The 16,140-nt window shown below is 39.0% G+C and overlaps 1 protein-coding gene across 1 annotated transcript; it reads left to right on the top strand.

The window, feature by feature from the left end:
• The first annotated feature begins 677 nt into the window (after nt 1-677).
• On the top strand, nt 678-5,376 carry LOC120082148 (uncharacterized). The gene is made up of 4 exons (XM_039037394.2): nt 678-1,098; nt 2,380-2,636; nt 3,339-3,784; nt 4,725-5,376. The coding sequence occupies exons 1-4, from the start codon at nt 953-955 to the stop codon at nt 4,980-4,982; spliced, it is 1,107 nt and encodes a 368-aa protein (XP_038893322.1). The 5' UTR covers nt 678-952; the 3' UTR covers nt 4,983-5,376.
• Nucleotides 5,377-16,140: the final 10,764 nt, after the last annotated feature.

The following is a 16,140-nucleotide window of genomic DNA, read 5'->3' as shown; positions in this document are numbered from 1 at the left end:
TATTCATATCAAAGTTTAGTTTGAACATCCCATCAATTGCATATCATTCCCTATGGAGACATAATTTTTAGTGAAGGTATATAAGTCAGCCCTAAGCTTTGAGTAAAGCCTAAGCTAACACTTGTAATTCTAAACAATAAAGGAAAAAAAAACTCAAGGACTTGTTAGTTAGGTCAAAGTATAAAATGTCGATATCAATGGAAATTTTAATGTCTCAATTTTATAGAAATGTCAATAAAAAAAAATTCAATGTAATGTTGACCTTGATAGATATTTATGGAAAATTATAAAAACAAAAAATTCAAAAAAATATTTAAATTAATAAATAAATATTTTTACACTTCTTAAACAAGCTAAAAATTATTGCTTATATTGGCCTTTTATATTTCAGGAATGTTTTCTCTAATGATATATGAAAATATTGATTCACCTTTCTTTTCAAAATATCGATAAAGATTTAATATTATTATAATTATGACGAAATCATAAATATATTTTGGCGCGATAATCATAGAGTAAACTTTCAATTAACCCAAATATGTAAAGAAAAAAACAATAAATTTCATTTACAACAGAAAACAGAAAACAATATTCCAGAAATGGAGGGAAAAAAACGTTATAGAAACAGAAAGAAAATATCTCTACGAATTAATGCTCGTAATGGACCCGGGTCAGCTGGCCAACTGTTTTTTTCTTTCTTCTTACTATTCGCGCCAACAAAGCCCATTGATGCTACCTCGTTTTTTTTTTTCTTTTCATTTTCGCTCTCTTTTCCTCCATTTTTCTACTCTAAAAATTTCTTCTCCGGGCCCCATAAACAGCCGGAATCTCGAGCTTTCCCACTGGAAACGCCTCGATTTCTTTATTTCAACACGATTCCCATCTTTATTCGCTAATCAGCATTTTAATATTCAAGTTTTGAGCTATAAAGGGTCGCTTTGAAATCGCTTCAATGATGTATCTCTTGAATTGTACCAAAGGTCTGCAGATGATGGCGGCCGAAGACAAGAAGAGGGTGGTGGTAGTAGGCGGAGGAATTGGCGGCGCTTTTGTTGCTCATTCTCTTCAATTTGTCGCCGATGTCGTGCTAATCGATAAGTAAGCTTCTCCTACTTTTGTTTGACGTTGCTATATATATATATACATTCTGATCTTTAGATTAAATCATATGAGTTGTAATTGAAAACTGAAAAGTTTAGGAACTGTTTAACCGTTTTGTTGGAGGGGATCCGCGTTAAGGAATGTCATTAGTGATTCGTGACATTAGTTTATGTTAGAGTTAAAATTGAGCAATTGTGACAGTAATTCATTGAATGAAATTTTCTTTCGTTACACAGATTGTTATAATACCAGATTACTAATGGTTTTCCTTGACAATTTGAACTGGAGAAAGCGTAATTTAATTAGATTGTTGAAAGTAATATGACGATTTGGTGATTATGTTCATAGATTGATGGATTTGTGAAATAGGGGAGTGATTCATGGAAGAATATAAGAAAAATTGGAGTTATTATAATAGCTTGGTGGACTTGTAGCAGTTTTGGGAGCCTCCAGCAGAGAATTGCGAGGGCTGATGAACCTTGCCTCTGCATTGAGTTAGAGGCAAACCAAATAAACTTATGTTAGAGATCATAAAATCAGATAATGTAAGGGTGAATGTTGTGAACACCTATTTCAGGCTTACTTAATTATGAGCAAGAGAATATTTGGATGATTGAGGTGAATGCTTAAGCTATTTATAGGCAATAAAAAGTAGCTGATCCGAGGCCTGCAAGAGCTTATCTCATTTGTAAGAGGATGATGTACTATGAAATTATTGTAGAAATATATTTTGACAATGAAGAAGATACGTAATTACTGAATTTTTTATTACATTTTTTCTGAGTTCAAGTATGGATGAGGTAAGTTTACAAATATCTTATATGTTGTGTAGCATGTTAGATAATCTAGATATTGTAATGCCAAGCGGTATTCAAGCTGTCGTTACCTGGCATCCCGTTTGATTGTTTGATTGTTATTTGGATAAGAGTAAATTGCTAAATTTAAATTATAAACAATCATAAACAAAAAGAAAGAAAAAGAAGGACAATTCATTTCTAATTAATGGGCTTATTTTCATGAATCAGGCTAGATTTTGTTAATTTTCTTAGAAGTTTTCTATAATAGCGTTGGATAAATATACTTATCCTTTTTTAACCAACAATATGCCAAGTGTTTTAACCAACAATATGCCAAGTGTTCTTATCCTTCATTTTCTAATATTTAATTTCATCCCATTCTTGGCTAAAGGAACAACTTGAGTTATGCCCTTTTTCTTTTGCTGCAGAAATTATTTTTCAGAATGGTCATAATCATAATAAATTATTTAATTGGATTCAGGAAGGAGTATTTCGAGATCTCATGGGCAGGCTTGAGGTCAATGGTGGAGCCATCATTTGCTGAAAGATCCGTGATTAATCATACAGATTACCTTCCCAATGCAAGAATTATTGCATCTTCAGCCACAAATATTACAGACAAGGAAGTTTTCGTGTCAGATGGCTCGTCAGTTCCTTATGATTATCTTGTTGTTGCCACCGGTCACGAGGAAACCATTCCAAAAAGTAGAACTGAAAGGCTCAGTCAATACCAAGCAGGTGAGTAAAGTTGATTCAATGAATTTTTTATGTTTGTTATTGAAGGAACTGGCCATGCTAATATTTCAGTTGTAGGATCTGCATGGACTTGCAATTTTCTTTTTCTCTGGAGAAATTCCATATCTGATGCGCAACTTTCACCACAAAATTTCGTTTATATGTAATCTCATAAAGTAGCAGAGAGATGAGGCATTCTTGATTGATAAAAAACTGGTTCCTTCCTAAGTCCCAAGGGATTTGTACAAAAGCTAGATAGAAGCCCTCTTGTTTTGCAGCTTCAACTTTTGGAGTTGCCAGGTTCTAATTTTGCGTATGTCTTTATCCAATTTTAGTAAGCGTTGGGATAAAGATAAAATTAGAAAGAGAATAATGGTCTCTGATATTTGGCTCGAGCTCCTAGGTTGAGAACTTATAACTTAAAGTTGTCTCTTGGACTAAGTTTCGGGTGGCGAAGTCTTTCAAGAACTGGGCCATAAGCATAATCCTGAATACTCTAGTTACTATAAAAAAGGATATGCAGTAGCTGAAACTGAAAGTCGGCATAAGTTTCTGTTTAGCTGTTTCCGGATATGCTAGGGGCATCAATCCTTACTGAAAGTCATGTGGGGGAAGCCCAACTACCTTATCTTACCATCACATCAATTTTCTTCATTCAAACATATTGGTTGGATTAACTAGCTAACTTGCTCTTTTTGGTTACAGAATGTGAAAAGATAAAATCTGCCAATACGATTTTAATAATTGGAGGAGGTCCTACTGGTGTAGAACTCGCTGCTGAAATTGCGGTTGATTTTCCAGAGAAAAATTTGAAATTAATTCACCGGGGGTCGAGATTAATGGAATTTGTTGGGCCTAAAGCTTCTCAAAAGGCATTGGATTGGTTAACATCAAAGAAAGTTGAAGTAATCCTAGAACAATCTATTTCAATGGAATCTTTAACAGATGGAGTATATCAAACTTCGGGTGGCGAGACTATTGCAGCCGATTGCCACTTTATGTGCATAGGAAAACCAATTGGATCTCAGTGGCTGAAAGGGAACATCTTGAAAAATAGCTTGGACGTCCTTGGAAGACTGATGGTTGACAAGCACATGAGGGTCAGGGGTTTTAAGAATGTCTTCGCAGTGGGAGATATCACAGACCTTAAGGCAAGTCTTTTATTTGAAAGATTGGACGTTTTCTTAATTAGCCATAATTGCATCTAGTTAATTTATATAAAATAGATAATATTTATCCTAGTTTATTGAACAAATACCTTTAAAAAAAGTGGCAAAGAGTAGAAGAGTTAGTTGTAATCTTATAAATGACTCCCCATCCTTCATGACACTCAATGATACATGTATATTTGAACGCACATGTCATATCATTTGATACATGCATATTTGAACGCACATGTCACGTCGTTGGATTGTGACACTTCTATTGTGTTAGGATTTGTTAGGATACCTCCTAACCAGAACTCTCAAGAACAATAAAGAACACTAAATGATAGAAATATATATTGCAATATCACTAAAAAAAACTACAATGTATTATAGCCTTTCTAGAGAGGTACTCGAAATGGAAATTCCTACCAAAATGATCCACCCTTGCTTCCAATCCACTCCCTCTATTTATAACTAAAAGCCCTAACAAACTTGTTAGCTATATACTAATATGTCCCTTCTAATAACTATACTAATTATCCTAATATTTCCCTCACTAGGGGTTTTACGTATTGCTTCTGGATTTTATCACTAAGTTAATTTCAAAGATAATCCTAATTCTTTTTTTAGGTCAATGACAGGATAATCATCCTTTGTTGTCCTTTGTAATTCAGCTTGTGCTTAAATGTCCTTACAAGAGAAAGAAGTAGAAGTAGCCTCCAATGATTTGAACTAAGAGCAGATCATTTCTATAAGAGAGTTCAAGAGAAACTAGTAAAAATTGATAAAAAGGTCAAAAGTAGAGAAGAGCTGTAAAAATGTGAACATAGGCACCCCAACTCGGTGTCGACTTGGATGCGTTTATTAACATACTTACATATCTCTGTTCAGATACACAAGCATCATCTCTGCATAATATTGTGAGTTTGGATTCATTGAACAGGAAATCAAGCAAGGTTATTTAGCAGAAAGACATGCACATGTAACATCCAAGAACCTGAAACTGATACTAACGGGTGCAAATGAGAGCAGGTTGGCTACATACAAACCCGGTTCTCAGCTTGCAATCGTTTCGCTCGGAAGGAAAGAGGGAATTGCGCAACTTCCTTTCATTACAATTAGTGGATGCATCCCTGGGTTGATTAAATCTGGAGACTTGTTTGTGGGAAAGACGAGAAAGGAACTTGGATTAGCACCTTGATGTTTCATCGAGCACGCCCTCAAGCTGAACCATCCAGTCTTTGCTGTACTTGGCTGCCATTTTTGTCTTAGTTTCTTCCTTGGCCTGGTTCTACAAAACCAGCTGATGTATATATGGTCACCAGAGTTGCTGCATAATATTGCACATTCTCTGATCTTTTCAATGTGAGTGGCCATTGTTCATCATTGTATTGTATCCTTCTCATAAAAATGGCTTCCAAAACATTCTCTGATGTGTGATTTGAGATGTCTTAGAAGATTATGAAAGGGGAATTCTTTGAAGTTATATCTTATTACAGATCAGAATAGTAACATGTGTAGTGAGTTTGAGAGAAGCATTGTGTTTGTGAAACTATATATATGTAATATTCATTTTAATTTTTTCAGATTTTCAATTTTGTTCCTCTTGTATCAACCTTTTTTTTCCCAATTAAAGTGCTTATTGTCTCAAAATGGCAAATTTTATTGACAAAACGAGAATATGATGTGAAAATAATTTAGTAGAAAGTATCTGTGTTTTAATTCAATAAAAGCTAAATGTGTTTATTTACCAAATGGTGGATAATGTTCCCTTTGATCTTTAATTCTTTTTACTATATCAGTAAAGTTTTAAAATAATTTCAAGGACAAATTGTAAAAATCACCCTTAAAATATGGTGGTAATTGTGAAATATCTAAAATTTGTTAATGAATATTTTATTATTAATGCATGTGTAACTTACATATAGATGTGTTACCACTAAGAGATTTGTGATTCAAAATCTCCCCACTCCTATTTTACTAAAGAAACACAAGTAGATATGTTATTCAGTGCATAAAGCTCGATTTGTCAATCATCAAAATCTAATCCACCTAAATACACAATCCATTTTTTCGTGGCATGTCCAATGTGGTATACCCACATGTCTATACATATTGATTAAGTAATAATTTAATGATAAAAAAAAACTATTAAGAGAGTGTTTGTGACACTAATATGAGTTGAGTTTTTAACTCAAATCAATGTTAAGTTTTTTGTACGAATGACTCATTCACAAGCGCATTTATGATTGATGACTCACCCTTCACAAATGCACTGATTCTAACCTTCTGCTTACGTCATAGCGCACTACCACATTTTATAATGTATCACATTAAGGATGACAAAGTTTATCACAACCCTAATGCGATGCATCCCTACCGCGATAAAATCTTTATGTTATGTTTTCACTATTTTTCTCGCTTTTGTAGCATTTTTTATTGAGAAAAGGGAGATCGCGATAGAGACAATCATCGCGTTAGGGCTACACATGACCATCCCTAATGCGATACATTATAAAATGCACAAGTTTGTTGTATTTTTCCATTTTTCTCACAATTTTTTGTGGATTTTTTTGGGGTTACGGTACGCTATGATGTAGGCGAAATATTTGAATTCATACATCTTTGACTGACGGGTCATTAATCATAAAGGACTCTAGGAATAGGTCATCCGTGTTATAAAACAAGAGAATATGAACAAAGTAGGGAGAAGAGAAAGTAAAGAATGAATGTATTTTTTATTCAATTATGTTTTCAAAGTCTTCCAAGTCGTCTTCTGAAGAAATTTGATGAATAATGATGTCGTCTATTTTTTATGTTTTATCATCTTCAAATAAGACCACTATTGGTTTGCCTCATAAAGTATCAAGATTTCAGCATGATTTAAAGTAGTTGTTGTTATGATCTGTTTCATAGGCTGCCATAAAATATAAAATTCTTCTCTATATATTAAGTAACCTATTGAAGATCTAGGTCATATGTGTTAGATAATAACCTGCATCTTCACAAACAACTAGGTCACAATTAGATTTATTAGGATAAAATGAATCCATGTAAGCTAATTCTGAAATAGAAACACAACATATATTTAACTCTACTCCAATATTTTTCTTTTGAGGAATATTATGTGACGCCCCAAAGATTTATACATATATTTATTTTTTAAAAAAATAGAGAGTTAATAGTTAACTAAGGAAAAGAGAAGGGGAATTAGGGTTATAAATGAGGGTTTAGGGAACCTCGATTTGTATGCAAGGAAAAAAATTTCCTTTTTTCTTTTTCTTTTCTTCTTCCTCCTTCCAGTCCTCACGAAGCTCCCCTTCACCGAACTTTTCCGCCTCCTCACGCCTTAGCCCAGCTCACCTCAGCTTCGTTCGTCGTCCGCCGCTTGACCGTAGGTCTTGGTCATTCTAGCCGCGCAAAGTTGCCTTCGCTTCCAGTCGCGCCGCTTGACCGCTGCTCCCAAGAATGTTGCCTTCAGTTCTTCCAACATCTCGGTCATTCAAGCTGTACAAAGTTGCCTTCGGTTCTGCCAAGAACGTGGTTTTGGTGAGATTTAAGTTTTTTTGGTTTTTAGTTAATGGGTTTTGAATGGCTACCGATTTTTTGGTCTGATTTAAGTTTATTCAAAGTGCGTTGTTGCTCAATTCAGGATTTCAAGACATTTTTTTTTGGTACTGTCCAGCAACATCAAGGTTTGCTTGGGGACCTTTTGGTAAGTTATATTGGTTGTTCTAATTTAAATCTCGTTTCCCCAGTTGTTTGGTGAATGTTGGTGTTTATTGGATTTTAGAGTTTAGTTTTGAAACATTTCAGCTTGGCTTAGGACTATTTTGGATTCTGTCCTTGGAGCTCAGTGTAGTTCTTGTTACGTCGGCATTCTTTTTGGTGAGTGGTTTGGAGTTTTTTTTTGGTGCAATTTGGGTGAATAGGTTGTGTTTATAAGGTTTAACATTAAATTGGTTTATTCTAGGGCAATTCGAGCGTCTGACTCGAGTCAAAGAGGGGTTTGGTTGATAATTGGAGTTTGGTTGCCAATTGTTCGACATAATTTCGAGGTAAGTGGTTTACTATCGGTTTGCGCTCAATCCTAAGCATGTGTTACGTATTGGTTCCTTAGTTGGAATAAACTATTTTGGTATGCATACTGGTCTGATGAGAATTTTGAAAGCTTATGGTTATGCTACTGTATGTCAGTATTGTATGTTATTGCAAAATTTGATTGGGTGGGTAAATTATGAACTGTTGGATGGTCTTGGCATGGTTTGTGACCTTATAATCTATGACCTTGTTTGCATGCTTATGTCTGTTTGAGATTCTAGTGACTGTTAATGTTACCATTGGGCTATGTACATCGCATATTGTGAGCCTTCGAGCCACACCCTATGCTTATTTACGGTGTCCCTTTTTGGGATCCCCACCTATGCTTATGATTGTGATCCTTCGCTATCACTACTTATGGAAGTGTGCCTTCGGGTTCGCCCCTTATGCCTATGCCTATGCCTACGCCTATAATGCCCTTGTGTACTTTGGCCCAATGGAAAGACTAACAGATCACTGAATGGGCCCAGTAGTGGGCCGCTTACTGAGTATATTTATATACTCATCCTTTTTTTTTCATGCTTTTCAAGTAGGGGTAACGGTAGACTGACGCATGACAAGAGGGATCCGTGACCTGACCATTTGGACATTTTACTGCTTCCGCATTTAGGATTTAAGTATTGGAGTCTGGTTTTGAAGTTAGGCGTTTTTAGAATTTTTTGAAATATTCATTGATTTTATTTATTGATTATTTACTTATTATTCATTTTAAAGTTAGGTTAGGGGTACACCGACGGTAAATTTTTTTTTTTTTTTTTTTTTATGATTTCTCACCTTTTCTTATTGGAGTATTATTTAAATTAAATAATTTTTTTTTCTTATTCTTTTATATTGTTATTCTTTGAGAAAATGTATTGTCAAGTCTATGCATGCATAAAGTAGCGTCCTAGAAACATATTAGAAATTTGAGTCGTTACAGTTGGTATCAGAACCTAAGTTTTAGGGTCTGTAGACTGACTTACATTGCGAGTCCAATCTGTTTCTTATGGCCACAAATGGATCTTTCGTCATAGCCAGGTATGTTGTTAAAGTCCTTTAGGAAAATATATATGAAATCTTACCTGTTGTGCAGTCGTTTGATGGTTTACCCTACTAGGGGGTATTAAAGTGTTGTGTGTGGTCACCAGGTATGGTGCCACGAACTAGAGGAAGGGGCATCGAGGTAAGAAAGTAGTTGGGGAGTGGGACCCTGACTTTCAAGAAACCCAGGTGCAGAGCCAAGAGGTGCGGGACCCGCCACCTTGTGACCCTTCTAGGTCAACTTGGCAGAAGGTCAGACCAAGAAGAGGGCCTCGAACTTCGACTGTGCCCCTGTCAGAACCGTCATCTTCAAAAATTCCAGTAGAATATACGACTATGGCTGCAGCTATTGGGAACGTCGTCACGCAGGCCGTGGTAGGACAGCTAAGGGGCATGGTGGCTGAGTAGATAGCTCAGCACGCACAGTCACAGCAGACACCATCCTCGTCAGTCCCATTACCATCAGTTCAGAATCAAGATAGGGCCACAAATCAGACCGTGGTAGGCCCTTCTTTGGAAGTCGGATACCTATGAGACTTCAAAAAGTATGATCCCCTGACGATTAACGGGCCCCTAAAAGATCCCACAAATGCAGAATTGTGGTTGTCCACTATGGAGGGAATTTTTCAGTACATGAGGTGTCTAGAGGAGCAGAAACTGCAGTGTGCCGCCTTCGTTCTCATCAATAATGCCAAGTGCTGGTGGTGCTTAACTGAGAGAATGATAGAAGCCAGTGGAGGCCAAGCCACGTGGGATCAGTTCAAGGAGCGATTTTACGAGAAGTACTTCCTACTCATGTGAGGTATAACAAGCAAGCTGAGTTCATGAATCTGAAGCAGGGGACCATGTCAGTAGAGGAGAATGAGGAGGAGTTTAACAAGTCGTCTTACTTCGCCTCTGATCTGGTGTCTACTGAAGCAAAGAGGGTTGAAAGGTTTGTGCAAGGACTCCGAGACGGGGTGCGAGGTATTGTGCAAGCTCTAGAACCTCTCACCTACGCTGCAGCTTTCCGAGCGGTAGCACGAGTGGGCTGTCTTTCAGGGATAGAGTTCCTGAAGTCTTTGATAAAGGAACTGGCCTCGGCTAGAAGAGGAAAGCTGAGCAGAAAGCTTCGAGACCTCCGCAGAAGGTTTAGAGTACAAATAGGTCAGTAGGGCATGCCCAATGACAAGCTACTACTTTAAGAGGATTTTGGAGGGAAAGACCAATGTGCAAGTCATGCGAGAAGCGTCATTGAGGATGCTGTCTGACTGGCACAGGGACTTGTTTCAAATGTAAGCAGATAGGGCATACGGCGAACCAATGCCCTAGTAGTGGTTCCGGAAGTGTGAGGGGTTAGCACCTGCGTTCGCATCAAGGTAGTTCAAATCGACAGCAACAACAAGATCGAGTCTATGCCTCCAGTCGTCAGGAAGCTGAGCATTCAGGAAGAGTGGTGACATGTACGCTCCCAATCTTGGGGCACTATGCCTTGGCATTGTTTGACTCTGGCTCGGCTCACTCTTTTATTTCATTATTGTTCATAAAGCATGCTATGTTAGTTCTAGAACCCTTGGGTTATGTTTTATCAGTATCTACACCGTCAGGAGAAATTATGATAGCAAGTGAAAAGATAAAAGCGTGCCAGTTAGATAGTGAATCGCACCCTTGATGTGACTCTGATAGTGTTAGACATGCGTGACTTCGACGTAATTCTAGGCATGGATTGGTTGGTTGCCAACCATGCTAGCATAGACTGTTCTCGTAAGGAGGTGATTTTTAACCCCCCTTGGGAAGCCACTTTTAAGTTCAAGGAGGTCGGGACGATAGTTTTGCCCAAGGTGATTTCAGCGGTAAAGGCCAAGAGGTTGATTAACCAAGGTGTCTAGAGTATCTTGGCTAGAATAATTGACACAAGAGAAACTGAGATTGCACTAACCTCTGAGCCAGTTATGAGAGATTATCCCGATGTGTTTCTGGAAGAACTTCTAGGATTGTCTCCGCCAAGAGAGATTGATTTTGTGATCGAACTGGAGCCGAGCACTATCCCCATATCCAAAACCCCGTACAGAATGGCTCAGCAGAATTGAAAGAACTGAAGGTCCAACTACAGGAACTGCTTGATAAAAGGTTCATACGACCCAGTGTTTCTCCGTGAGGTGCACCGGTGTTGTTTATGAAGAAAAAGGATGGATCGTTACGTTTATGCATAGACTATCGGGAGTTGAATAAGGTGACCATCAAGAATAAGTACCCACTTCCTAGGATCGATGACCTGTTTGACCAGCTACAGGGTGTATTTTCAAGATTGACCTACGATCAAGTTACCATCAGCTGAGGATTAGAGAGAGTGATATCCCGAAGACTGCGTTCCAATCCAGATACAGGCATTACGAGTTCATTGTGATGTCTTTTGGTCTGACAAATGCTCCAGCGGTATTCATGGATTTGATGAACTAGGTGTTCAAGGACTTCCTGGACATCTTTGTAATCGTTTTCATTGATGACATTTTGGTTTACTCCAAGACAGAGGCGGAACACGAGGAACATCTTAGGAAGGTCCTAGAAAGACTGAGGGAAAACAAGCTGTATGTAAAGTTTTCTAAGTGCGAGTTCTGGCTATGGAAGGTGTCCTTCCTTGGGCATGTGGTGTCGAAGGATGGGGTTTCAGTGGATCTAGCTAAGATTGAGGCCGTTACCAATTGGCCCCGCCCTACAACGGTCAGCGAGGTGCGTAGTTTCCTGGGATTGGTTGGGTACTATCGTAGGTTTGTAGAGAATTTCTCTAGCATAGCCACACCGTTGACTCAGCTAACCAGGAAGGGAGCTTCGTTTTTTTGGAGAAAAGCTTGTGATGACAGTTTTCAAGACCTCAAGTAGAGGTTGGTTCAGCACTGGTTCTCACCGTACCAGACGACTCCGAGAATTTCGTGATCTACAATGATACTTCTAAGAAGGGTTTGGGTTGTGTGCTTATGCAACATGGTAGGGTGGTCGCCTATGCCTCCCGCCAGTTGAAAAACCATGAGCAAAACTATCCTACCCACGACTTGGAATTGGCAATAGTGGTGTTTGCCCTGAAGATTTGGAGGCACTACTTGTATAAGGAAAAGATCCAAGTTTTCACCGACCACAAGAGTCTGAAATACTTCTTCACCCAGAAAGAGTTAAACATGAGGCAGCACAGGTGGCTCGAGTTAATAAAGGATTACGACTGCGAGATCCGCTACCACCCAGATAAGGTGAATATGGTAGCCGATGCCCTTAGTCGAAAGGTCGTTCATTCGGACGCCTTAATCACTAAGCAGGTTCAGTTGTATAAGGATCTGGAGCGAGCAAAGATTGCGATGGCAGTGGGGGAAGTCACTTTGCAGCTAGCTCAGTTGATAGTACAACCAACCTTGAGGCAGAGGATTATTGTTGCACAGTAAGGTGATCCAGACCTGGTTCAGAAATGTTGTCAAGTAGGGTCGAGTCAGGCAAGTGAATTTTTCTTGTCGATGGACAAGGGTCTTTTGTATCAGGGACGGTTGTGCGTCCCAGCAGATGATGACCTGAAAGGGGAACTATTGGCAGAAGCTCACAACTCTCCATTCTCGATGCACCCAGGTAGTACCAAAATGTATCAAGATGTGAAACGGTATTACTGGTGGCCCAATATGAAAAGGGAGATAGTTTATGTCAGCAGATGTTTAATTTGTTCAGCAGATGAAGGCCCCGAGGCAGAAGATAGCAGGCTTGCTACAACCATTGAATGTGCCAGAATGGAAATGGGAGAGCATGGCTATAGATTTTATTATGGGTTTGCCTAAGACAGCGAAAGGTTTCTCGGTGATTTGGGTTGTGATAGACAGACTCACCAAGGTGGCACATTTTATTTCAGGAAAGCCCACGTACGCGGTGAGTAAGTAGGCTCAACTATATATGAAGGAGATAGTAAGAATACATGGTGTGCAAGTATCAATTGTGTCCGACAGGGACACTCGTTTCACCTCCAGTTTTTGAAAGAGCCTCCAGGTAGCTTTAGGGTCGTGGTTGAACTTTAGTACAACTTTTCACCCCCAAACGGATGGGCAAACAGAACGTTTAAATCAGACGTTGGAGGACATGTTGCATGCTTGTGTGTTAGAATTCTCAAAAGGTTGGGACTCCCACTTGCATTTGGCAGAGTTTGCTTATAATAATAGCCATCAGGCTACTATTGGCATGTCATCGTTTGAAGCTCTTACGGCAGAGGTTGCAGGTCTTCTGTTTGCTGGGGTGAGATTGGGGAGAGGAAACTGGTAAGAACTGAGTTAGTGGAGTTGACGAATGAAGCCATGTAGAAGATCAGGGCTAGAATGCTAGCAGCGCAAAGTAGACAGAAAAGTTACGCGAATGTTAGGCGTAAAGATCTGGAATTCAAGGCAGGTGACAAAGTGTTCCTGAAAGTGGCAACGATGAAGGGTGACCTGAGATTCGGGAAGAAAGGTAAGTTAAGTCCGCGTTTTGTAGGGCCATTCGAGATCTTGGAGCGAGTCGGCTCTATGGCTTACCATTTGGCCTTGCCACCGTCTCTCTCCATGGTCCATAATGTCTTTCATGTCTCCATACTAAAGAAGTATTTAACAGATCCGTTTCATGTGGTGGACTTTGAGCCCTTGTAGCTGAATGAAAACTTGAGTTATGAGGAGAAGCCTACGCAAATTGTGGCCAGAGAGGTGAAAGTTTTGCGCAGTAAAGAGGTGCCACTAGTGAAGGTTCTGTGGTAGAACCATCAATTTGAGGAAGCAACTTGGGAGCGAAAGGACAAGATGAGAGCACTGCATCCAGAGCTCTTCCAGGATTAGAACTTTCAAGGATGAAAGTTTATTAAGGGGGGAAAGAGTGTAACGCCTCAAAGATTTATACATATATTTATTTTTTAAAAAAAGAGAGATAGAGAGTTAATAGTTAATTAAGGAAAATAGAAGGCGAATTAGGATTATAAATGAGGGTTTAGGGAACTTCGGTTTGCGTGCAAGGAAAAAAATTCCTTTTTTCTTTTTCTTTTCTTCTTCCTCCTTCCAGCCACGAAGCACCCCTTCACCCAACTTCTTTGCCGCCGCCTTCTCACACCTCAGTCCAGTGCACCACAGCTTCGTCCATCATCCACTGCTCGACCTTAGGTCTCAGTCGTTCCAGCTGCGCGAAGTTGCATTCGCTTCCAGTTGCGCCACTCGACCGTCACTTCTAACCGCGCTGCTCGACCATCGCTTCCAACCGCACTGCTCCCCGCCAGCTGAGCTTCTTCGATTTTTTTCCGTTCCGTTCTTGCATCCGCCAATCGTCAACCATTTCGGTTCTGCCAAGAACCTGGGTTTAGTGAGATTTAAGTTTTTTTGGTTTTTAGTTAATGGGTTTTGAATGACTACCGATCTTTTGGTATGATTTTTTGTTTATTCAGGGTGCGTTGTTGCTCAATTCAGGATTTCAAGACATTTTTTTTTCGATACTGTCCAACAGCATCAAGGTTTGCTTGGGTGCCTTTTGGTAAGCTATATTGGTCGTTCTGATTTAAATCTCGTTTCCCCAGTTGTTTGGTGAATGTTGGTGTTTATTGGATTTTAGAGTTTAGCTTTGAAACATTTCAGCTTGGCTTAGGACTGTTTTGGATTTCGTCCTTGGAGCTCATGTAGTTCTAGTTACGTCGGCATTCTTTTGGGTTTGTGGTTTGGAGTTTTTTTTGTGCAGTTTGGGTGAATAGGTTGTATTTATAAAGATTTAACATTAAATTGGTTTAATCTAGGGCAATTCGAGCATCTGACTCGAGTCAAAGAGGGGTTTCGCTGATAATTGGAGTTTGGTTGCTAATTGTTCGACATAATTTTGAGGTAAGTGGTTTACTATCGGTTTGCCTTCAATCCTAAGCATGTGTTACGTATTGGTTCCTTGGTTGGAATAAACTATTTTGGTATGCATACTGGTCCGTTGAGAATTTTGAAAGCTTACGCTTATGCCATTGTATGTTATTGTAAAATTTGATTGGGTGTGTAAATTGTGAACTGTTGGATGGTCTTGGAATGTTTTATGACCTTATGATCTATGACCTTGTTTGCATGCTTATGTCTATTTGAGATTCTAGTTACTGTTAGTGTTACCATTGGGCTATGCACATCGCATATTGTGAGCTTTCGGGCCACACCTTATGCTTATGTACGGTGTCCCTTTTTGGGATTCCCACCAATGCTTATGATTGTGATCCCCCGCGATCACTACTTATGAAATCGTGCCTTCGGGTTCGCCCCCTTATGCCTATGCCTATGCCTACGCCTATGATGCCCTTATGCACTTTGGCCTAATGGGAAGACTAACAGATCACTGAGTGGGCCCAGTAGTGGGTCGCTTACTGAGTATATTTATATACTTATCCTTTTCTTTTTATGCTTTTCAGGTAGGGGTAATGATAGACCGGCACATGACAAGAGGGATCTGTGACCTGGCCATTTGGACGTTTTATTGCTTTCGCATTTAGGATTTAAGTATTGGAGTATGGTTTTGAAGTTAGGGTTTTTTAGAATTTTCTGAAATATTCATTGATTTTATTTATTGATTATTTACTTGTTATTCATTTTAAAGTTAGGTTAGGGGTACCCTGAACGGTAATTTTTTTTTTTTTTTTAATGATTTCTCACCTTTGCTTATTGAAGTACTATTTAAATTAAATAATTTTTTTCTTATTTTTTTATATTGTTATTCTTTGAAAAAAAATGTATTGTCAAGCCTATGCATGCATAAAGTAGCATCCTAGAAACATATTAGAAATTTGGGTCGTTACAGTTGGTACCAGAGCCTAAGTTTTAGGTTTTGTAGACTGACTTACATCGTGAGTCCAATCTGTTCCTTATGGCCATAAATGGATCTTTCGTCATCGCTAGGTTTGTTGTTTAAGGTCCTTTAGGGAAATATATATGAAATCTTACTTGTTGTGCAGTCGTTTGATGGTTTACTGTACTAGCGTGTATTAAAGTGTTGTGTGTGGTCACCAAGTATGGCGCTACGAACTAGAGGAAGGGGCAGTCGAGGTAAGAAAGTAATTAGGGAGCAGGACCTGACCTGCAAAACCTAAGGTGCAGAGCCAAGATGTGCGGGACCCGCCACCTCATGACCCTTCTAGGTCAACTTAGCAGAAGGTTAGACCAAGAAGCGTGCCTCGAGCTTTGACTGTGCCTCTGCCAGGACCGTCATCCTCAGAAATTCCAGTAGAATATGCGGCTATGGCTGCAGCTATTGGGAACATC

Source organism: Benincasa hispida, chromosome 7, assembly GCF_027475165.1.
Source record: "Benincasa hispida cultivar pf3 chromosome 7, pf3_genome.v1.1, whole genome shotgun sequence".
In the NCBI taxonomy this organism is placed as follows: domain Eukaryota; kingdom Viridiplantae; phylum Streptophyta; class Magnoliopsida; order Cucurbitales; family Cucurbitaceae; genus Benincasa; species Benincasa hispida.
The sequence above is the reverse complement of the archived record's forward strand: the minus strand, read 5'-3'. Positions and strand labels throughout refer to the sequence as shown.